At 39.3% G+C, this 24,012-nt stretch overlaps 2 protein-coding genes across 2 annotated transcripts in view; one reads left to right on the top strand and one right to left on the bottom strand.

Moving 5' to 3' along the window:
* The window catches only part of ano6 (anoctamin 6), a 29,694-nt gene extending 18,661 nt beyond the window's left edge, over positions 1 to 11,033 (bottom strand). Inside the window, 3 exon segments of the mRNA XM_034131383.1 lie at positions 3,999 to 4,127; positions 5,417 to 5,487; positions 10,730 to 11,033. Of these exon segments, the coding sequence (XP_033987274.1) occupies positions 3,999 to 4,127; positions 5,417 to 5,487; positions 10,730 to 10,823 (294 nt within the window). The 5' untranslated portion in view covers positions 10,824 to 11,033.
* A 714-nt stretch (positions 11,034 to 11,747) lies between these two features.
* On the top strand, positions 11,748 to 23,810 carry ints13 (integrator complex subunit 13). The gene is given in 18 exon segments (XM_034131522.1): positions 11,748 to 12,114; positions 12,702 to 12,952; positions 13,961 to 14,035; positions 14,220 to 14,422; positions 15,191 to 15,271; positions 15,742 to 15,832; positions 16,333 to 16,461; positions 17,692 to 17,776; positions 17,931 to 18,023; positions 19,151 to 19,240; positions 19,535 to 19,713; positions 19,998 to 20,162; positions 20,332 to 20,486; positions 21,270 to 21,506; positions 22,733 to 22,838; positions 22,840 to 22,864; positions 23,357 to 23,492; positions 23,579 to 23,810. Coding segments are annotated over 17 exon segments (2,112 nt in total). The 5' UTR covers positions 11,748 to 12,114; positions 12,702 to 12,727; the 3' UTR covers positions 23,616 to 23,810.
* The last annotated feature ends 202 nt before the right edge of the window (positions 23,811 to 24,012 follow it).

A 24,012-nucleotide genomic window follows, 5' to 3' on the forward strand; every position in this document is an offset into this window, starting at 1 on the left:
AATAATTATGTTAAGGGATGATAAATACTCAAATTAATTACTATTACTAAAAGAAAAACACCAACAGATTTAGAGTATAATAAAGCTGATTGAAAGACGGAGATATATAAAGGTGATCTTAAAACATATTTCTAAATTGGTCAGATTGATAAAGCTGTTTTGAATTTAAATTAAATCAAGATAAGTGTTATTGTTTATTTTTAAAGGCCATTATTATTATAATTATTATTATAAGGCAGATGCTATTTGCACCCGGGTGCCCGTAGCTAACAACGCTTTTTACACCCGGGTGTCTGATGCTAACAATGCTATTTACACCCCGGTGTCCGTAGCTAACAATGCTATTCACTCCCGGGTGTCTGGTAGCTAACAATGCTATTTACACCCGGGTGTCTGTAGCTAACAATGCTATTTACACCCGGGTGTCTGGTAGCTAAGAATGCTATTTACACCCGGGTGTCCATAGCTAGCAATGCTATTTACACCCGGGTGTCTGTAGCTAACAATGCTATTTACACCCGGGTGTCCGTAGCTAACAATGCTATTTACACCCGGGTGTCTGGTAGCTAACAATGCTATTTACACCCGGGTGTCCGTAGCTAACAATGCTATTTACACCCGGGTGTCCATAGCTAACAATGCTATTTACACCCGGGTGTCTGTAGCCAGAGTTGGGTGTAACGCGTTACAAAGTAACGCGTTACTGTAATAATATTACTTTTGTCGGTAACGGAGTAGTGTAACGCATTACTTTTATAATTCAGTAATCACACTACAGTTACTAACATTGCCCCGACACGCGTTACTTCGTTACTTTTATAAAATCAGTCATAATCACACTGACAGACAAGAGGGGTTTCCGCCGCAGGTTTATATGTACGTAATCTGCGCGACTTGCGCGTCCACATCTCCACGTGCAGTGCTGCATAAACATGGCAGAGTCAGCGATAACTTTCGAGGGGTGGAGGTATGTCCATTATTTTGAGTTCGTCCGAAGAATAGACAGGAATGTGACGGTGAGGTGCAAACTGTGTCCAGGCCAGAAGCTGTTATCCACTGCTGTAAACACCACGTCAAACCTCAACAAACACCTGCAAAGAACACATGCTAAGGTGAAGCTAATAGCTAAGGACCCCCGAACCCAGAGTGAGGATGTTGTGAGTGCGCAGCCGCCGACTCCGAAGCGGCACAAATTAGAATTTGGAGGACCGGTAACCAAAGCAGAGATGGACAGGCTTGTAGCATCCTTCATAGTAGAGGTAATGTTGCCCATTTGCACAGTGGAATCACCATCGCATCGTTCAGAGATATACTGCGCAAAATACAGATAGCAGGAGACAGAGGACAGCCATGGTCAGAGCTATCTGGATCAGTCTTATGCGACAATGGAAACTGAACTAAAGAGAACATTTGAAACTTTAGCAGTTTGCGTGATCTGCCTGTAGGGAGGGGCGGCCCGGCCCTGCGAGTAAAGTAACGAGTAACGAGTAAAGTAACGAGTAAAGTAACGAGTAAAGTAACGAGTAAAGTAACGAGTTACTTTATGTAGAGAGTAACGAAGTAGTGTAATATATTACTTTTTTTTTAAAGTAATATGTAATATGTAATATATTACTTTTTTTTAGTAACGACCCCATCTCTGTCTGTAGCTAACAATGCTATTTACACCCGGGTGTCTGTAGCTAACAATGCTATTTACACCCGGGCTACACATTAGATACTGTTTTGGATGTATAGGTATTTATCAGAATCAGAATCAGGATCAGAATCAGAAACAGGTTTATTGCCAGGTAGGTTCACACACAAGAAGAATTTGACTTGATGTCATGGTGCAGACATAAAATATAAAACAAGAAATCTAATATAAAACTAATCTACACATCTATCTTTGTATTTCGTGTAAAGCATGTGCTGCCACATTATCACCTTGATATACAAATTCATTAAATATTTTAAGTCTTAAGATGTCATTAAATTAGATTTATTTAAAGAAACCTGAAGAATGTGTGGCTTATTTATTTGGACATGTTCCAATTCCATGACATAGGCAAATATGTACACTGCACACAGTGGCATGAAAGGCAAGTCATAGCATGTCAGTAAATAGCCTACTACAGTGAACCACATCCTGCATACGGCTTCACAGCTTTTCTATAAGCAAAAACACACAAAAAAGTAGTGAATTGGGTTTAAATATAAAAATAAAATAGATAGAAGCTAATAGAAAAGCTCAGTTACAAGTTGTCCATCATCCGAGGAAATACAATTCCAAGGAAAACCTCTGAGAGACTGTTGACAAAATACCTTCACTGTTAGTTCAGCCAACCCTGTTATCATTACACGGGAAATACCAGTGCATGGAAATGTAAACACAATATTTTAAGAGAAGTATTTAACATTATCAGAAGTGAGCCACGCCCTATAGCAGTAAGAAGAGTCAGGAAACAAAAATTTAGCAACTTCTGTTTGACCAACGTTGGGAAACACAAAGCAAAGGGAGTGCCGGCTGTAGACTGTGGTCATTTTCATCCCTTGTTGGATTTAGTTTGCTTTGGGATAATTGAGGAATTGCTTCAGTCCCTGTGGATCTGTGGTGAAGACGCTACTAGTTAAAACTCATCTCATCTTTCTAAACCTCCCTTCTCCATCATGTATATTTCCTATCAGCATAAATAGAGATATGTTCTTGTCATATGTACAGTATAACAGGCAGCTGCACTGTACAATGAAAGTCTTACGCTCAGCTTTCCACACCTAAGTACTAAGAAACTATACATACAAACAAACATAAAAGTCAAAAACTAGGCGAAAGCTCCTGTCTCAGAATAAAAGTGCTAGCATAAATAGGATATATAAACAGCAGGGTAGAATATGGTGTATATTAATATATAAATATGCAGTATTTTCACCTATTAAAGCCCTCACTTTTTGGTAAAAATTTCAAAACCATGGTTGCAACAGTGCTGATACCAGTGGTCTGCAGATCTAGGCCTTATATTACACATCCCTCACTGTCAAAGCCGTTGTGAAAGACACTGGCAGACACAAACAACACACCTGGGTATGTCATAACGTTTCTGTGTCATTCATTTGTGCAATCCCTGCACAGATCCCTGAAATCTAGTGTGTAAAAGTGTAAAATTGAAGCCACGCATAACCCAGAACACCTGCTTCTCTCTGTTAATCTGATGGTTTAAAATGTCTGGAACAGGATGATAACAAGGTTCAGTTTGAAAAAGAAGATTTAGTTTCTAATGGAGAGGGTTTGGTTGTGTAAGTCACAGAGTAACGCTCTTCATTTCCATAACTTCCCTATGGGAATCTAGCCAGCTGCTGGGATGAATAACTCTCATTGAAACTGTGTGCTGAATAAAAGAGAAGTACAATCTAATATACTCCCTGTCCTGGAAAATTAAAGCATTATTTAAGTTCCTGTGCCGAGTATACACTGTCAGTTAATACTTAGTAAGTGCTTAAATAAACTGTCATATACCGGAATCCTGCTGCGAATAAAAACTCCCTTTACAAATAGGCGTATTCATCCATATAAAAACATTGTTTGACTTTTACCAAGTGTGTATGACTACTTAGCTACTAGTTTCAATGTGTGTTTACTCATAAAACAGAAGATTTGATAGCGAATCTTACTGTAAAATCAGACGAAGGATCAGAATTATATTTATTGTCATTATAGGAGGAGCAATGAAATGTATACGGTTATTAAAGAGTCTGATATTTTCAAAACAGGTTATGGAATTTCTCTCTTTCCTACTCTTCCTGTCTTTGTTTGCTGCACGCTTTCTAAATAATGCATAGAAAATAGCTTTGGAAATGCAACAAAATGAAACAAAACACATATTTTACACATGATTTTTCTCATGAGTAGATTACTTTATACCTGTAGTTGACTTATTACTTTGTAAGCTTTATGTGAGCACCAGATACCAATCTGAAGCACCCAGCTTAAAAATAATAACAAATAAAAGCCATAAACTCACCTTGCGCCGCTGGAATATGTACCTCTTCTCAAAGTCCTTCTTATCCTCATCTTCGTAGACCAGGATGTAGTCGATCCTCCTCACCCCGTCGTTGAAGAACAAGGAGTCGGGTTTGTCATTAAACTCTGCCTGAGGACGAAAGCAAGGCTCGTCAGGTAAGTCTACGTCCTGAAACTCGAACTCCTCTTCCTCCAAGGTGCCGTACATGTTGCACAGAGATAAGGAAGGTCTGTGTTGTCGTGAGCGTCTGACTGACCTTCACTTTATAATGTGTGCTGTGGGCCATGCAGGAAAAGCGGGAGTGTCAACAAACACAATGATACCCGCCCTTCCTCTCCACACTGACTTGTGACACCGCTAGGTATTAATAACGCTCATGCACGGCATATGAGATTACATGCATAATTGATGTGTGTGTGAATGAATTTACTGTGTTTTTACTGTGCATTGGGTGGTCATTTGGTGTCTTGTGGTCCAGTAATCTTAATAATTGTGCACTGAAAAAACTGAAATGTTGACTTTAATTAAATGTATTATGTCCACAGATTTCACATAACTGTATTAGGTTAGTTGAAAGCAATAATATTAATAAAACATATTAGATTGAACTTAATATTATTGCTTTCATCTAACCTAATACAGAAATCTGTTGACAAAATACATTTAATTAATGTCAGTTTTCTCAGTGTGCCTTGAGAAAGCCTAAGAAAACAGTGTTAAGAATAATGATTTAAAATACAGGTATGTCTTTAAATTACATGTGTACGATATATATCGTGCATGTAGGCTATTCTACGGAAGCCCTGAGTGGCCAATTGAGAAAATAAAAATGTCTTTTCTCTTAAATTAAAACTTTATTTTTCTAAGTTTTCTTTATTGTTGCATATGTGAAACAGGTAGGGGAACAAAACTAGGATAATTGTTAAAATGTATTATTTGACATCTGTGATAACAGGTGAAAAAAGCTTTTGAAAATGATTTTTCTTTTAGGAGTTTGTTAACGTTATAATCATTTTGGCCATAGAGAAATTGAAGTGCGTAAAAGCAGTCATGTTTGCTTCAACATGAGTTACATTTTTCCAACACAAGGCACATGTATTCTGTGTCAGTACGTTAAGAAACCTTGCTATCATGTCTTTGTTTTGGATAGTAATGTATTCTAATTAGTACTATTTAAAACATAATGGATCTCTTCAGCCTCTTGGAAAAAATCGTTCACCAAAAGCGTTTTGTCACCTTCTCTTAAGTCATAAACACAGTAAAGAAAACTATTTAATTCAGAATTAGAATACAGATCCGTACAAGGCATCCGGGTCAGTATGACAGTTTATTTAAAAGAGTCAATCCACACCCTCTCTACAAAGAGTGCCTTTTGATTGATGTGCTGCTACTACAGCTGACAACATGTGTAGACTCACCAGTCGTGCTTTGTTGACTGTCGCTCCTTCTTCAATACTGTGATTAGTTGGTAAAAGCCTCTTGGGGTAAACTGTGAAAATAGAAACAACAAAAACATGGGAATAAAGACATTATAATAAACAAAAAAAAACAAATCTAGGTGAATATTTACTTGACAAATACATTAGCTGGATGATATTGACATGGTGTTATCACATTTCATAATCTCCATGTGTGTATGGAAAAATTAAATGCAGCACCCAATGCAAATGCTTACTTGTACGTTACATTTAGAGTAGCTTTGTTTTGTGGTTTCATTTACAATTATTCAATCATTACAATTGTGTTCAAAGGCTTGTCTTATATTACTTTTACTGTTGAACTTGTATTGTACTCAAATATAAGGACTGCTATTTTGTCATTAACTTTGCTGCAGATTACTTTCTTTTTTAATTTCTAAAAGTTGAACATGTTCACCTTGTATACAGGCTCTGTCACAAGGTTCAAACTAACAAACAGGGCTGTTTCTCAACAGTGTAGGCGGTTGAGACACCTGTGAATTGTTTACTTGCCTGAGGCTATTTAAGTAGTTGAACTAAATTGCTACATGTTATTTTGGTGGGAACATTTTCTACAAATGGTGTTATTATGTATTAAAGTGTAGACTGATAAAACATTGATATTTAAGTAATTCATACCTTACCTAAACTTACATAATCATACAGTAAGACTTGGCTTGTTAGGACAGAGCAAACAGATCCAAGGTTTAATTAAACCAGTTTAAAACCACAATGGGCTTTTTTTACACTGCATATCCCATTAAGGGCTATCCTTAACCCTGGACTAAGAGTTGACCCTGCAGCCTACTTTCAAGTATTCAATGAACAACAGCTGATATATCCAGCATACATTGAGTTTTAATATTAAGCAAGACTTTGTCCAGAGATCTTTGTGCTACAGGTGGTCCAACCCAAACACTAACATTGTAAGTAAGGGGTGAAATAAACTTACATTTTCATGAAAGACATTATTTGGCTATTCTTTATTTTGTCAAAATGATCATATAGTAATACATTTAGTCAATGCTAGCTACATTATCCTGTGTCTGTGTACTGTCAAAGCTAACACGCTAAACTAAGAAGATTTCAAACATTAGTGTGTTAGCATTTTCACAGTGGGCACGTTAGCAGCTACCGTTAGCATTTAGCTCAAAAAAGCATGGCTGTATGCGTTTGCCTTGTAACCAGCCGCGACGCTGGTATTGCTTTTTTAACTTTAAGAGTCTGTGTGTGTTTGTGTGTGCATCTGTGTGTGTGTGACCATGGAAAGTGTACTTCTGGAGAAACTGGGAACTATCACAGAAGCCATTTTGAGTAGTTTCCCAGGTGTTTGTGTATAATAGGCTATTTCTAGCTTTTTTGTTAGTGAAGGAGCTACTGACATTACAATGTCTACAAATCCCTGCTCTTTCAAACATTCACACACATGGAATCACAATGATAATATATTCATGTTCTGCTTCAGAGGTGCTTACTGAAGCAGCAACGCCTGTTACTCATTTCTAAAACTGTTTCAACCTCCTGTTACGAGCCTATTTCGCCAAACCTCAGTTGTTGCTACATTTTTAAAGCTTGCACACAACTAGCAACACACCCACAATGTCATATCACTCACTGGAAAAAGAAAATACTTCAATGAGGTCAACACTCAGTATGTAATGCAGGGTTTTCCCAAGTATTCATTTAGTGTCTGCCCTCAGGAATCAAACCACATCACAACTAAACAAAAACAATATCATAAACTACTGTAGACATTATTATATCCCTCATAAATATAATAGTTGTCTTATTTTGCAATGACATTACATGAAACATGGAATCTCCTATAATCTTTCCATATAAAGTGCAGTGCTATGAGAAAACTAACTGAAGACAGATGTTGTTTTCCAAACACTGGACTAGCCATAGTAACACACTGGGAATCCTCACTGTGGAATTACTTTTCATCACAAGACTTTCCTTTCACTCTGTTCACTACCAGCCTAGCAGTCTGAAGTCTAAGAAAGCTCAAAAAAGCCTGTCAGTGTTTGGATATAATACATGCCGCTGGTGAACCAGTAACAAATTATCCCGCTAATCCTTAATGACTGTGCCTCAGGCCACTCCTGTTTAGATGCAGAGCAATTAGTAACTTGCAGGAGTACTTTTTGATATATGAATCCTCTTACAGAAAAGAAAAAACCCTAATAGGAGCTGGTTTACTGTATTTCTACCTTTTTAAACTGATGTATTATAAGCCTTAATCCTCCCAGTAAAAACGATCCTCCCTGTAATAAAACAAAGCTCCCTCTGGCTGTGTTCTTTAATTGTTTACATTGTTTGCTGTAGAGTGGAGGTCAAACTGTAGTACCCCAATGATGAAACACTTATGGGAAGCCTCTGCAACCTAAAGTGAGTCGGAAAGTATGATTCGTTTGAGTGCCCACAAGCTGTCTGCAATACAAATCTGCTTTCATGCCACAACCCAGCACCCACTTCCTCTCCAGAGAACATCTTCCTTGACAACACCCGAAACATTAAAGTCAGAACAAACAAACAAACAAACAAACAAACAAACGTTTTTGTTAAACACAAAACTTTAAAATACGCCAGCTTAGTGTGCTTCTTCTCACCATCTGACAGGAAATACTTTCTGCATCACACACACTTGGGCATTAAATGACATCAGCAGAGTGCAATGTCTTCACACAGGAAAAGAATCAGCTCTAAAATCAGACTTAAGTAATAGCAGATAGTTCCTTTAAGTGGGTGTTTTGAATGGAAAATGTTATGATTCATTTTCATTAACACATGCCTCCATTAGTTTAGACTAGCTCTCTTCCTCATATACATCTAACCACAGAAACACTGTGGTGCGATCTGGGTTAAATGCACCATGTGTTGGGTACAAGTTAAACGTGTTGTACTGCAGTTATTACAGCATAAAAGGCAGAGACAGTGTGTCTGTACATAATGTATAACAAGTGAATAAAGGCTATATTCAAGATGACATATTCTGCCCTTCTTCAGGTGTATATCAGTGTGTAGTGTCTCTACTTTAAAGAGTCCTTTCCTGCTGATGTTCAGGTGTATATCAGTATTTAGTGTCTCTACTTTAAAGAGTCCTCTCCTGCTGATGTTCAGGTGTATATCAGTATTTAGTGTCTCTACTTTAAAGAGTCCTCTCCTGCTGATGTTCAGGTGTATATTAGTATGTAGTGTCTCTACTTTAAAGAGTCCTCTCCTGCTGATGTTCAGGTGTATATCAGTATGTAGTGTCTACTTTAAAGAGTCCTCTCCTGATGATGTTCAGGTGTATATCAGTATGTAGTGTCTCTACTTTAAAGAGTCCTCTCCTGCTGATGTTCAGGTGTATATCAGTATGTAGTGTCTACTTTAAAGAGTCCTCTCCTGATGATGTTCAGGTGTATATCAGTATGTAGTGTCTCTACTTTAAAGAGTCCTCTCCTGCTGATGTTCAGGTGTATATCAGTATGTAGTGTCTACTTTAAAGAGTCCTCTCCTGATGATGTTCAGGTGTATATCAGTATGTAGTGTCTCTACTTTAAAGAGTCCTCTCCTGCTGATGTTCAGGTGTATATCAGTATGTAGTGTCTCTACTTTAAAGAGTCCTCTCCTGATGATGTTCAGGTGTATATCAGTATGTAGTGTCTCTACCTTAAAGAGTCCTCTCCTGCTGATGTTCAGGTGTATATCAGTATTTTGTGTCTCTACTGGGACATGTCTCCATGCTTTAATGTTCAAAAAGCTCTTTATTTTTCTCATACTGCCTGTGCTGCAGCACCTCTTTTCACCCTCTGTCTGAAACCAGAGCCCAGTCTGCTCTGATTGGTTAGCTGGCCGGCTCTGTTGTGATTGGTCAACCGCTTAGAGATGTCCCGCCCCTTAGCCTATCACGTACAATGTGTTGGAGCGCTAGCCAATAGAAGTGCAAGTGTTACATATAGGGATGTCACTATGTTAGGGAAGTAAACAAAGGTGTCCAATGGAGACGTTTCCATTTACATGCACAAAAACCTACAGTACATAACCCACTACAGGAAATGGAAAACCACAAAAAGCAGATTAGGAACCCTTTCAAAAAAGTGCACGTTGTGTAATGTTCCGAGTCTTCTACATATTTCTGACAAGTTAACCCAAAGGATCATTTGTCTCTCATAGTGAATGCCATTATACCAAACAATATGTCATTATTGACAAGGCCAGACTCAGTGTAGCTCACAGATTGAGTGAAGAGTGGGAGCTGACAGCTGTATCTTTCCAACTCTATATTTACGGTACTCCAAAGTTAAGTTGCTGTTACAGTTTTGAGCATCAGGAATGTGAACAATGTAAGAAACAAAAGAGTGTGAATGGGTTGAGTTTATTTAGCCTTTCAAAGAGCCACGTCTCTATAAGACACAGGGACTTTAGCTGGTTTTGAGAGTTGCTTTTTAACTGACGATTGCCCAACATCTGTTATCTAAATGTATTTGCGATTGTGGTGTGTGAGTTTCTGCCTTCCTAAAAATGTGTTAACCACACCCCCACAGTTGTTCTGCTGCACATGAATGATCTGAATGTTGATCACACTTCTGTATTATCTCGTATACACAACAGATTTGATTTCATGATGGTAGACATGGGTAAACAATAATGAACTCAAGTAAAAGTTCAAAAGTATGAGCATCAAAATATACTTAAAGTACCAAAAGTAAAAGTAGTCATTGTGCAGATTGGTCCATTTCAGAATATTATATATGATATGTTTTATAATGATTGATCATTAAAGTGTTCTCAAAGCTGGTAAAGGTGCAGCTAGTTTGAATGACTTTGTATACTGCATGGTAGCTTGTGAATTTACTCCAGGTGGAACTAAAGTCTGATTTAAGACTTGATTATATTTCACATCATTAATGCAGATCTGTAAAGTAACTAAAGGTATTACATAAATGTAGTGGAGTAGAAGTACGTGATTTATCTCTGAATTGTAGTGGATTTGTAGTAGAAAGTAGCATACAATATACTCATGTAAAGTACAAGTCCCTCAAATGTTTACAGGACTTGAGTAAATCTACTTAGTTACTTTACACCACTGCCAAAGGTATTACATAAATGTAGCGGAGTAAAAGTACAATATTAACCTCTGAATTGTGGAGTAGAAGAACAAAGTAGCAAAAATATACAAATACAAGAACCTCAAAATTGCACTAAAGTACAGTAATAGAGTAAATGCACTTTACACCACATGCACACAACACACCTTGTAAAAATCAAACATCGCTGATTTCTTACCCATGTCCTCGTCTATCATGCCCAGCTCCATATCACCCTCCATCTCCTCTGAGTCACACAAAGAATCCATCTCGAAAATGTCGTTATTGCTCATAGTCCTGGTTCTGGTTCTCCAGTCATGTCACCGAGAGCAGAACAACTTTACTTCACCCCTCAGTCTGTGGTGTGTTTTCACAATGGCTTCTTCACAGCGCAGCCCCTTCATCCGCACATTCTTGCTTTATTTCCAAATATCTCCGCCACATTAAGTTTTTTCTCAAGTTAAGACTTGAGAGAATGGAAACGGGTGGGGTCGAAGGAGGAGGAGAAGGAGAAGAAGGAGGAGGTGTTTTGTTCAAGACTGAAGCACTTTTGACAGATCAGTTCCGCCCACTTCATTCCTCTTGCTTAGCATGCCAATTAACACATGTGTATGTGAACACAATGTACCTGTAGGCTAACGTTACTTTACATTGTTGTTATTTACATATTTCTTCTACGGAAGGGGATTAGGGCCTTGTGTGATTATTTTTTTATAGATCTGACCAGATAGTTTTTTTTTTTTTCTGAGATTTAAGTCTGAATTCTGAGGGAAAAAAAGTGTTCATTTTTTATATAATACAATCATATTTAAAAAAAGAAGATTATATTTGTTCTGAAAATCTCAGAATTCTGACTTTAATCTCAGGTCAAAATACATATTTTAAACATATTTTTAAGATAAACCATTCTTCTTTTGTTTGAGGTGTTCAGGTAACACCAACGTGGGAATTTACCGTTCTCTTTAACCCTTTTTCTTTTACCTATACAACTTTATTTATCTACAACAAACAAGGCATTATCACACACAAGCAGTAAAAGCAACTTTGTACAAGCCACAGAGAATAGATTTCTCTCAGGATTCAAAATAAAATCGTCGGTGATTTCTTCGTTGATTCAGATAATGGTCATAATTCCCAACATTTCAAAGTGCTTAAGTCACCTTGTTTTAAAGGAACCTTGAATGCGGCTTAGCAGGAGGGGGAAGGAAACGAGTGACGGACCTTTTATGCCGCCATGGTTTCCGCCAATAACAAACCTGCTAGCTTGAAGCGGCTTAAAATGCATTGTCTCTGCTGTGTCATTCTGAACAGTTAGGTTATCAAAGACTTAATATAAAACATTAATTTTAGTATATCACCATGATGGGTGAGTGTTTGTGTCGCTGGGGATAAACGCGAATCAGTAAATAAAAGATTGCGGCTAGTTTTAGCTAAAGGACGACATGCTACTTTAGCACTAGTCGTGTTAGCTTGAAGCTATTGATGAATAATATCTCCTTTTAATGGTCATACTTTGACCTAAAGAGAGAAGTCACGGTCTCTATTTGGATCAGATTATTTCCTAACCGGGAAGATTTTCTCCAGGTGAGTTTGCCATACTTATATGTATAACCTAATCATCAGAGAATACCAAGAAACGTAAAAAATGTCGTTTTTAATTTCCCTAAACAACCTGCCACTTAAAATAATAATTATATGATAGAAAAATAGTTGTCTTTATTTTTTTTAAAGGTTTAATCGTTTTTTTAAATATTTTCATTTCATAATTGTTATATTTTTGACCTTCTCTTACAATGTATTTCCTTGTGTTGTTTATGTTTGTACCACCATACCCCGAAAGCAAAATCCGAGTCATACAATGTTTAAGTTATACATTTAAAAATATACATTTGTGATAGTAAGTGTTTCAAATGGACAGGAAATCATAATGAAAAGTAATATATGCATTTACACATATGCATGATCAGAAGTAGTACATGTATACAGGAGATGTTTTCCATTTGTAAGGCAGTAATCTAACTTAAATATGATCCCTGTCATTCAGACTTACAGAATACTTTACAATACAGGCATTGTTTTAGTTGTTCTACTCTTGGCTTGTTATTTTAATAATTCTGTGTGTACTTAGGTATTTAAATCCAGCGGTGTGTCCTTCTGTTATCCCTTTTCAGATCAGTCCACACGTTAGATTTACAAAATGAAGATCTTCTCCGTGGCTCACAAGACGGTGTTCGTGGTGGATCACTGTCCATACATGGCGGAGTCCAGCCGGCAGCAGGTGGAGTGTGACGTGCTGACGAAGAGTCGAGGGCAGGGGGTTATTCCTCTGGCCCCGGTGTCCAAATCCCTGTGGACCTGCGCTGTGGAGTGCAGCATGGAGTACTGCCGGATCCTCTACGACGTTTACCCCCTGCACAAACTGGTTAGCTCCTTATTTTTGTTTTTTTATCCAAGGCTGAAATATCTTTTACTGTTTCTCCAATCAGAATTGCTCTATTTGTCCCACAGCAGGGACATTTAAAGTGTTACTTAATTTGCATTTTGTATATCTATCTATCTATCTATCTGTCTGTCTGCCTGCCTATCTATCTATCTATCTATCTATCTATCTCCCTCTCTCTCTCTCTGTGTCTATCTATCTATCTATCAATCTCTCTCTCTGTCTGTCTATCTATCTATCTATCTATTTATCTATCTATCTATCTATCTATCTATCTATCTATCTATCTATCTATCTATCTATCTATCTATCTATCTATCTATCTATCTATCTATCTATCTATCTATCTATCTATCTATCTCCCTCTCTCTCTCTATCTATCTCTCTCTCTCTGTGTCTATCTATCTATCTCTCTCTCTCTGTGTCTATCTATCTATCTATCTATCTATCTATCTATCTCTCTCTACCTACCTACCTACCTACCTATCTATCTATCTATCTCTCTCTACCTACCTACCTACCTACCTACCTACCTACCTACCTACCTACCTACCTACCTACCTACCTACCTACCTACCTACCTACCTACCTACCTACCTACCTACCTACCTACCTACCTACCTACCTACCTACCTACCTACCTACGCTGCAGCAGCAATGCAAACATCTATCTATCTCCCTCTCTCTCTCTCTGTGTCTATCTATCTACCTACCTACGCACGCTGCAGCAGCAATGCAAACATTCCCCAAATTGGGATCAATAAAGTACTTCTTATCTTATACAAAAATAATTGTCTTACTTTTAGTTACCAACTGGGGAATTTTAATTGTGACATCTATTTTCTCCCCTTAAAAGTGTGTGAATATTGAAATGTATACAAAACAGACAGTCTATTAGATATGAGGAGAACTATATGAGATATGCTTAAAAAACAATTGAATAAATGTAGTAACCAAGCACTAATGACTTCACATCTCTTTATTTGACAGATTAATTACGTTGTAAGTGATTCAGAGTTCCACATCTTGAATACATGGAGGCAGGAAGACCAGAGCACTCATGAGGTAATCCACTGCCCACAAGAACTCAGTCACAGTAACAATTATAACGTGTATAATCCCTGTTGGTATTGCATTTACAAGCTGCGTTTGCCACATTTCTGAGACGTGCCACATTTCTAAAGATCATCAGTGACCACGTGTTTGCAGAAGTCTGGCATGTGACGATGCGGTTTCTCTCCTCTGGCAGCTCATGTCCGCTCTGGCCGCCGTCGGGCCACCTAACCCCCGCGAGGACCCCGAGTGTTGCAGCATCCTCCACGGCTTGGTGGCTGCGGTGGAGTCGCTGTGTAAGATCACAGAGCTGCAGCACGAGAGGCGCACCGACATGATGGACACCGCGGAGAGAGTGGCCAACAGGGGGCGCATCATCTGCCTGACCAACGCTAAGAGGTAGACGCTTATATCGACTTTTTGATAGATTCATTTGCCTCTCAGTAACTCTGAATTGTCACTGTTTTGTACTTTACAAATAATCTATGTTCATCAAAGTCAGCTTCATCAGAATCAGAATAACTTTATTAGTCCCACAGAGGGGACATGTACATTGTTACAGCAGAAAAGAGCCAAAGACAGCTTAATGTTACCTAAGAAGCATGCATAAAATAATACAGAAGTTACACAATTTACAAAAAAACACATCCTGTAACCGTTCTGAGGATTTAGCAGCCAGGCATATATTGCACCGTTATTAACGGCATATATATATATATTGCACATAGTTGGTATTTAACAACAAGGAGTGTTATAGTCTGTTATTGTCAACCTTTCAGTTTGTGTGTACAGACAGAGAGATCGAAATACCGTTTCCCACAATCCCGAATACAAAAATATGTATACAAATATGTATATCCTATATATATACACAATCAACAGACACATTTATACACATGCACACATTACGAAGTAAATAAAAGCACAACAATCACTATATACAAAATAATAGTCACTTCAATATCTTTGGGAAATGTACATTAGTGCAAGACTGTCCATAGCAGCGTAACAAGTGTCTGGTGCTGGATTTGAGTGTCTGAGTGTGTGTGTGGGAGTGTCATATCTTACGGTCATCATTTACCTTATTAGTTCCTATTTCTAAATGAAGCTCTTGTTGTATCATTTTTGACTGTGCTAATGCAGCGCTCGTTTTGTGTTCCTTCACAGCGATACCCATGTGCGCATGTTGGAGGACTGCATCCAAGAAACCATTTTGGAACAGAACCGTCTGGCAGCAGGTTCTGACAGGTCAGTATCAGAGGATGTGTGGAGAGAGAAGTGTCACTGACTTGTTCGAGGTACAATGAGTATGATTTCCAAACACTCCCTTTTATAACCAGCTCAGTCAGCTTGGGTTTCCCTCGCTGTATTTTCATTTTTCCCGTGCTGTTTTCGCCCTGTTCGTGACTTCCTCTTGGCTGCATACTTTTGATCTGGCTCCTGGAAGCTAGGTTTTTAAGGATGGTAACACTTCCTAATCTGACAAATAAGAAGAACCATGCAGAGGGTCTCGTCAATACAGACACACATGGGTCATAAGTGATTATTGAGAGGGATTCTTTTTGAGAAAATCGTACTCATTGTCCCTTTTTTTTATTAAGTGATTTGAATGTGGGTCAAAATAGGCTGTAATACAGATGTGACAAGGCAGTGTTTTGTACAGATTCTGTCTCTTAGATTTAATTTCTTATTTGCAACTCTCTCTTTGTGTGTTTCAGGCTGATGGCAATCCAGCAGTGTGACCTGGTTCTGGTTCACATCCACCCGCAGGGCGAGGAGCCGCTGGTGTCCGACCGACCCAAGAAAGAGGTGTGTGCTCACCAGGAAGACTTTTATAAACCAAACATGAAAGTGTCTGAACCTATCCCTGTGGTCCTGCCTGACTCTCACCATACTACTTCCCTGATGGCTCCCACAGGATTGTTAACATCCCCGTGGATTCATGTTATTATTATAGACACATGCATTTCCAAACATTTGGACTACCTATGTTGTAAAATGTATTATCTTTTCAATTTACACACGGCATCTATTGCACGTCTGCCCGTCCCTCCTCTGTTGCTCTCCTCGAGGTTTCTTCCATTTTTACTTTGGGGTTTCTCTGGAAGTGTTTCCTTGTACGATGTGAGGGTCTAAGGACAGAGCGTGTCGTATTGTCATAGTGATATTCTGGACAAACTGTAAAGTCCACTGAGACACATGTAACATTTGTGATATTGGGCTATATAAATAAACATTGATTGATTGATTGAACATGGCACTAACTGCTGGATCTAACCCTGTGTATTCCTTTCACCCGCTCCCCTCAGATCTCCGCTCTGCTCACCAGCGAGGTTCACTCGGTTCGTGCGGGGCGCCACCTCGCCACCAAACTCAACATCCTGGTCCAGCAGCACTATGACCTGGCCTCCACCACCATCACAAACATCCCCATGAAGGTAAGGGGCTTCCTGCCCTTCATCTTGACCATGCACATGCTTCGACTTCATTCAAATCCATTTAGACTCGTACAATCTTTTGCTAGTACAAACATGTCATATCCAGAATGCAGTGAACCATCATTTTTGATTATTCCATTACAGCCTTGACGCATTTTTTTTTTTGCTTGCTTTTATCTTTACGTATGCGCCCGCCCTCACCGATAATTACCCATCACCACTTTGTTTTATCTCATCTGCATGTTGATCTGACTGTGATTCTGCTGCTGGTTTCATGCTGTATTTTCTGTTTTGCTAGCCCACATTAAATGTTTGCGAACAGGTTAGTACTCTTGTCACACACACATGAAAGGGAGGGTCAGAGTTTTTACACCACATAGTGTACACAGTGTATGTTTGGAGCTCTGCTGTTGCTAGGCAGAAACAGTGTCTTTTAATTTGTTTTGATGTGACAGTTGGTCTACAGATTTCTGGTGAGGCTCCAGTGAAGGACGGGGCAACTCTGGTCGGTCTGCTGCACACCTCAAATTCACTTTTTGTCATTAAAACAAGCTTGGACTACATTGGTTCACCGATTTTTATAATATTTCTGACATAACTGCTCAAAAATAATGCAGAGTTTGAATGTTTCATTCAATTGTTTCTATGTCCAAACTTCTCTGACCAGCGTTGCCTCTCCTGTGTGTTTTAAACTTTTAAAAGTTATCCAAAGTTCCCCCTTGGTCTCTGTTCCCCCATCAGTTCCTACTCACTCCCCCTTTAGTGTCTTGTTGTGGTTCATTGTGCTGTCTGGATTGAACTAGTTTTAGTTTTAAACTTGACCCGTTATATGTGTAATGATTCCCCCTTTAGTCCATCTGAAACTGTTATTTTAGGTGTAGAAAGTTGTCAAATTTGCTTCGAATCAGCATATTAAGCATCAGGCCCAGTATATGAAATCTGGTTTTGGAAATATATAATTTATGTCAACAAGTATTTTGTTAATTTAAAGACTCATGCATTAAACACTAGTCCCTGATGTGAGTAGAAATCATATTTAATTCACCCAGAGAGCTTCTTTTCTTTTACTTTGTTCATTTTCATTTACCCTTCGGAACATGAAATCAGCAGTGTTATGTGTGTTTGACCCTGCGTTTGTGTGTGTGTGTGTGTGTGTGTGTGTTAGTTGGCACATTTGAACAGCTGACACCCCACTCACCTGTATGTGTTGTTGTTTCTGCGGATGTGCAGGAAGAGCAGCACGCCAACACGTCGGCCAATTACGACGTGGAGCTCCTGCATCACAGAGACGCTCACATGGAGTTCTTTAAAAGCGGTGAGAAGTCTTTACAACATCCTGTGTGTATATAGTAGACTCCCAGTATATATATATATATATATATATATATATATATACTGGGAGTCTACTGTGTATTCATCCACTTGTTCTCAGAAATGAACACCTAACATGTGACCTTTGTGTGTTGCAGGAGACTTGCATATGGCCGGCAGCAGCACGAGAGAAAACGGACTGAAGGAGACGATCACACTGAAGTGGTGCACGCCTCGAACCAACAGCATAGGTAGGAGCAGCTGGAGGTCATATTGTCAGATCTTATTTAATATTAAGGCTTTTAAAGGTCCCATGACATGGCCATTTCTACTGATCATAATTCCATTGTTGAGGTCTACTAGAATAGATTTATATTGTTCTATTTTCCAAACTCACATTGGTTTCTCATACAGCATCTCTGTATAGTCCCCCCCCCCTATGAGCCCACTGTGCTCTGATTGGTCAGCTCGCCCACTCTGTTCTGATGAGTCCACCACTGTTACAGCGGAACATCAGTGATTATGTGTTACAATGGCGTTTGTTAACAACCAGAAAATGACACCAGTAAGGACAAACCGATGAGGAGGGGTCTGGGTGCCGTGTTGGCGGGACGTTGCGCGGCTCGCTGCTGCGAGGAGCCGACAGTGTGAGCTGGGTTCATTTCCTGGTTGCTGCGTGGGGTCTGCAAGACATCGCGAATGGACGCGGGAAGGGGGGTGCTGAGGGGGCTGCAGCACCCCCATCTGCGAGGCTCCACTAGCACCCGCACCCTCAAACGCGGCGCACCTACAGTGTAAGCGCGCCACAGTTTAGCTGCTGCGAGGCTCCACTAGCACCCCTCCCCAGCGCGTCACAGTTTAGCCGCTGAGAGTGTGTGTGTGTGAGGAGCTCCACGGATCCATTTGGGTATGGGCACGTCACTATACCCAGGAAGAAAACAATGGAAAAAGAGAAATCTCCAACGAGGCGTTCTGGGGCAGCACAGACAGGTCTTTTCTGTGTTAGAGTTTTACTCGCTACAGGGTGTACTTTGAGGGTTTGTGACTCTGCAGACCGTTTACATGCAGAAAAACCTTCATAACACACAAGGGGACGGGTGATAACCAGAAAAGCATGACATGGGCACTTTAAGCTTTTATCAGAATGTAAAATCAAATATTTCCCACAGATTTTGCTTTTAAGATTTACATTTTTGTTAGTAAACAAATTCAAATTCTCTTAGTGTTATATTAGCCTTATTTGTTAGAAGACTCCTTGTTATTTTGAAATGTCTATACTATCCATCTACTATTTCAGGATCCACTACACATTTTGTGACGAGTATTCACACTTTTTATTTTGATTTTGATCTATTTGTGTGTGTTTTTTCCACCTCAGAGCTGCATTACTGTACAGGAGCATATCGCATCTCCCCCACAGACGTGAACAGTCGTCCTTCGTCATGTCTCACTAACTTCCTCCTCAACGGTAAGCTGGAAAACTGTCTTTTTTTAAAGCGAAGCACTGCAATTTTGAGAGTTTTGGCTACATATACGTGTCAATTATCTAGTTAATTATCCGTATTAAAGCAGTTATGCTCCTCAAATATTGTATGGCATTTACATAAGTTACCTCCAAATCCAGAATACATTAAACCTATACTAATATTTTTGGCTTTTACTATTTAACGTTGATGTCTATTTGTGTCTTTCTCTCCCTGAGTCCCTCCAGACTAACTGTTTTATTGATCACCTTTAGTTTTTTCTTCGCGACTGACCACAGGTCGCTCGGTGTTGCTGGAGCAGCCTAGGAAGTCAGGGTCAAAGGTCATCAGCCACATGCTCAGCAGCCACGGAGGAGAGATCTTCCTTCACGTCCTCAACAGCAACCGCTCCACCCTGGAAGACCCGCCCTCCATCAGCGAGGGCTGCGGGGGCCGAGTGACAGATTACCGCATCACCGTACGTTCAGTTTCAACTTTGTGTTCTTTTTAACTAAATATCTCTCAGAGGGGCGTGGGGGAGGGGCTCCTTATTTTCATCTAAAGTAACAGACAGAGAATCAGCACTTTGGAAACAGGGCTGAACAGAGGGGATTATGGGATGCTGCAATGATCTGTTTGGTGTTTGGAGCCAAACACTTCAGAGACATGTTTTGTATATATCTGAGACCTATAATATATTGATGGAAAAACAGTATAATAGGGGACCTTTAAACCAGATCTCGTTTTTTTTGTCTCTTTCAGGATTTTGGGGAATTTATGAGGGAGAACCGGCTCACTCCTGTTTCAGAGACTTCCCATGATCCTTCGGGGAAGCTCCCAGCTGAGAGGGCCAAATCTCAGCTGGAGCGCCACACTCGGTACTGGCCAATGATCATCTCGCAGACCACCATCTTCAACATGCAGGCCGTGAGTGAGCAACACCAACAGATACTGTGCTTCTACTGCTAGATTTCACTCACCATGTACAAAAATATAGTTTTTTCCTACACATGAAAGAAAATCTACCTACTGTACCTCCCACATCATCATCATCATCATCCTCCTCCCTGTGTGTCTTCCTCTTTCCCTCCACTAGGTGGTGCCTCTAGCTAACCTGATAGTGAAAGAGACTTTGTCTGAAGAAGACGTTCTGACCTGCCAGAAGACGGTTTACAACCTGGTCGACATGGAGAGGAAGAACGATCCACTTCCTATTTCAACCGTGGGATCCAGAGGCAAAGGCCCCAAGAGGTACTTTATTCTAAAATAATTATCAGAGATGGCAAAAGTACACGCATCCTTTACTCAAGTAGAAGTACAAATACTCTGGTGAAAGTAGAAGTACTGACTAAACTTCTTTACTCAAGTCAAAGTAAAGAGGGCTTTGAAATGTACTTCAGTAAAAAGTACCCATAACTAGCAGCTGTTCTAAAGAGTACCTGACCTCCCTTTATATTAATAGAACAATAATGTCATTGTTAGCTAATGAATGTTTCCATGCTGAACAACGGCAACATGACAACGTTTTCATTGGTCCCTCTTCTTTAGAGAAGACCAGGAAATGATGGATACACGGATCGTGTTCAAATCAATAGGCACGCTATGACTCTAAATAATAATGATCACGCCACCAAACACACATTCAAACTAAAGGAACCAGCCTGTTTGGAAAATGTAAGAAGTAGAAAGTACAGGTATTTGTGTTCAACATGTAAGAAGTAGAAAGTACAGGTATTTGTGTTCAACATGTAAGAAGTAGAAAGTACAGGTATTTGTGTTCAACATGTAAGAAGTAGAAAGTACAGGTATTTGTGTTCAACATGTAAGAAGTAGAAAGTACTGGTATTTGTGTTCAAAATGTAAGAAGTAGAAAGTACAGGTATTTGTGTTCAAAATGTAAGAAGTCAAAGTAAATGTAAAATGTACTTAAGAACAGTAACAAAGTATTTGTACTCCACTACTTCCCACCTCTGGTCATTATGCATAGAGTTAAAAAGCCGTGTCACTCACTCCATGTTTCCCCCCCCCCCCCAGAGACGAACAGTATCGTATAATGTGGAACGAGCTGGAGACGTTGGTGAAAACTCACGCCGGAGCCACGGACCGACACCAGAGAGTTCTCGACTGCATCATCGCCTGCCGCAGCAAACCCCCCGAGGAAGAGGAGAAGGAGAAGAAGAAGAGGGGGAGGAAGAGGGAGGACAAGGAGGACAAGACGGAGAAAAATGGCAGCAAGGATGCAGACGACAAAAGCTGGCAGGAGTCGGAAAGGTCAGTCTTAATATATCGTGGATCTTAGACCATATCACAATAAATCACTGAAAAGGCAATATTCAATATAGGCTCTATATACCTACACAAATATATGTGTAAGCTGTGCTTGTCTTCGACCAGTTAAAATCTATTATTGCTTTGTTTTAGAACAGCAAACTCCCTTGAAATGCTTAAAGGTACATGTGGGTTAACTTTCAATTCTCACTCGTATCATTTCCCATGTTTTTCTGTATTTTTTCTGTTTTGCTTTTATTTTACATTTTATTGTTTTATTTGAACCTATTTTTATTTCTTGTCAGCTTTACTTTAAAGGTCCCCTATTATACTGTTTTTCATTTTTTTATTATAGGTCTCAGATATATACAGAACCTGTCTCTGATTGGTGGGGGGGGGGGTTACCTTGGTTGCTGATTGGCTAATGGTTACACAAGCCAACAAATCGTTATGACATCATAAAGTGGCCAAAATCTGATCAGCTCATTTTCAGACAGGTTTTTATATAAATGGATCAGGACAAAAAGAGAGAGAATCTTTTTTCCTGAAACTTTCAGAATCTCTTTCTCTGAAGGACACATGTTGATATAGAAGAGACATGAGGAAGAGGGGACACATGTTGATGTAGAAGAGACATGAAGAAGAGGGGACACATGTTGATGTAGAAGAGACATGAAGAAGAGGGGACACATGTTGATGTAGAAGAGACATGAAGAAGAGGGGACACATGTTGATGTAGAAGAGACATGAAGAAGAGGGGACACATGTTGATGTAGAAGAGACATGAAGAAGAAGGGACACATGTTGATGTAGAAGAGACATGAAGAAGAGGGGACACATGTTGATGTAGAAGAGACATGAAGAAGAGGGGACACATGTTGATGAAGAAGAGACATGAAGAAGAGGGGACACATGTTGATGTAGAAGAGACATGAAGAAGAGGGGACACATGTTGATGTAGAAGAGACATGAAGAAGAGGGGACACATGTTGATGTAGAAGAGACATGAAGAAGAGGGGACACATGTTGATGTAGAAGAGACATGAAGAAGTGTATTTTGCATAATAGGTGACCTTTTAAGGGAATTTCATTATTATCACTGTTGATGTTTTATCTTGTTCTGTATTTATTTTAATATTGTTGTTATGTTTCCTTCTTGTTCTGTAAAGCACTTTGGGATAGATATCCTCTTTACTGTGGCTTTGAGGTGTCTTTCTTTGTGTTTTCAGACTAAAGGGTTTGCTGGATAAGGAAGAGCCGGAGTCTGAGGTGATCAAAGACTCCCCAGATTCTCCAGAACCGCCCAATAAGAAGCCTCGCCTCTCCATTGAGGAGGTCCCCGCCTCCAGAGAGAGCCAAAGGTACACTCATCACACACTTCTGCTTAAAATGTAAACAAAACCATTAGAAATCTTTGACAAACTGACCAGAAAAGTGGAAGAAATTGCCGATAGTTCCCCGTAGATGAGCCTGTGCCGATAAGAGCTTATTGCAGTAAATCAGGAACAGGTTTAATGCGAAGTGGATTTTCACATACGAGGAATTTGGTTTATATGGTGCCTACATAAACACAGTTAAAGAAGATACATTGTAAGAAAATCAACCAAAAAATCACAAACTATTATAAAAAACGATAACAAAAATACATAGAAAATTATTTTATGAAATATGGATATACCAAAGAACTGTGTACTATGACAATATATTCAAACAAATGTGTAGTATTGTTACAGTATGAGAAGTGGAAAGCTGTGCAGATAATAGGAGAAGTAGCTTGTGTACAAATGTGCGAAATACACACCTCACTGGATATGTGTGTTTTAATCTGTGGCTCTGTCTCCTTATTGCCACAGGTCCTGTCTCGCTGCTCACGATGTGGAGCAACCGCATCACAGCAGCGAACTCCAGGAAGCACCAAGAGTTCATGGGAAGAGTGAGCTCCGTCAACAACAAGTTCGAGCTGTACCAGCAGCTCAAAGAGGAGAATGGGTGTGTAGGAAACATTAAGCATCTGTAACTCAATATTCCTCACGCAGGATTCCCATGTCTTAATCAAACTCGTTCCTTTGTGACAGGATGGATGTTCACGAAAACGGAAAGTCCTCCAGATGATGTCTCCACAGATCTCAGCCACAAAGAGATTTTGGACCACAGTGTTGTCTTAGGAAGAAAAGACAACAAAATGAAATAGACGGTGAACTCTTAACGAGGAATTTATACGTTTTTTAACTCATTATTTTGTAGATATGCTGTTCACATATTGTGTAACACAATAAAATCTGTTGAATATGGAAGTGATGAATTCAATTCTGGTGTCCTGTGTCGTTAACTTTAAAAGGGACTTATTTATACACTACATTAATTATACATACATTACTTTTAATTGGTAAAATAATCTTATTGCTGTGCTGCTATATCAGATCTAATTTATCAAAAAATAACCAACAACTTTCTTAAAATTGGAAAAAAACGCAGAAAGACTGACATTAAATAACAGAAGTAGTGTTCT

Source organism: Trematomus bernacchii, unplaced genomic scaffold (assembly GCF_902827165.1).
Source record: "Trematomus bernacchii unplaced genomic scaffold, fTreBer1.1, whole genome shotgun sequence".
In the NCBI taxonomy this organism is placed as follows: Eukaryota; Metazoa; Chordata; class Actinopteri; order Perciformes; family Nototheniidae; genus Trematomus; species Trematomus bernacchii.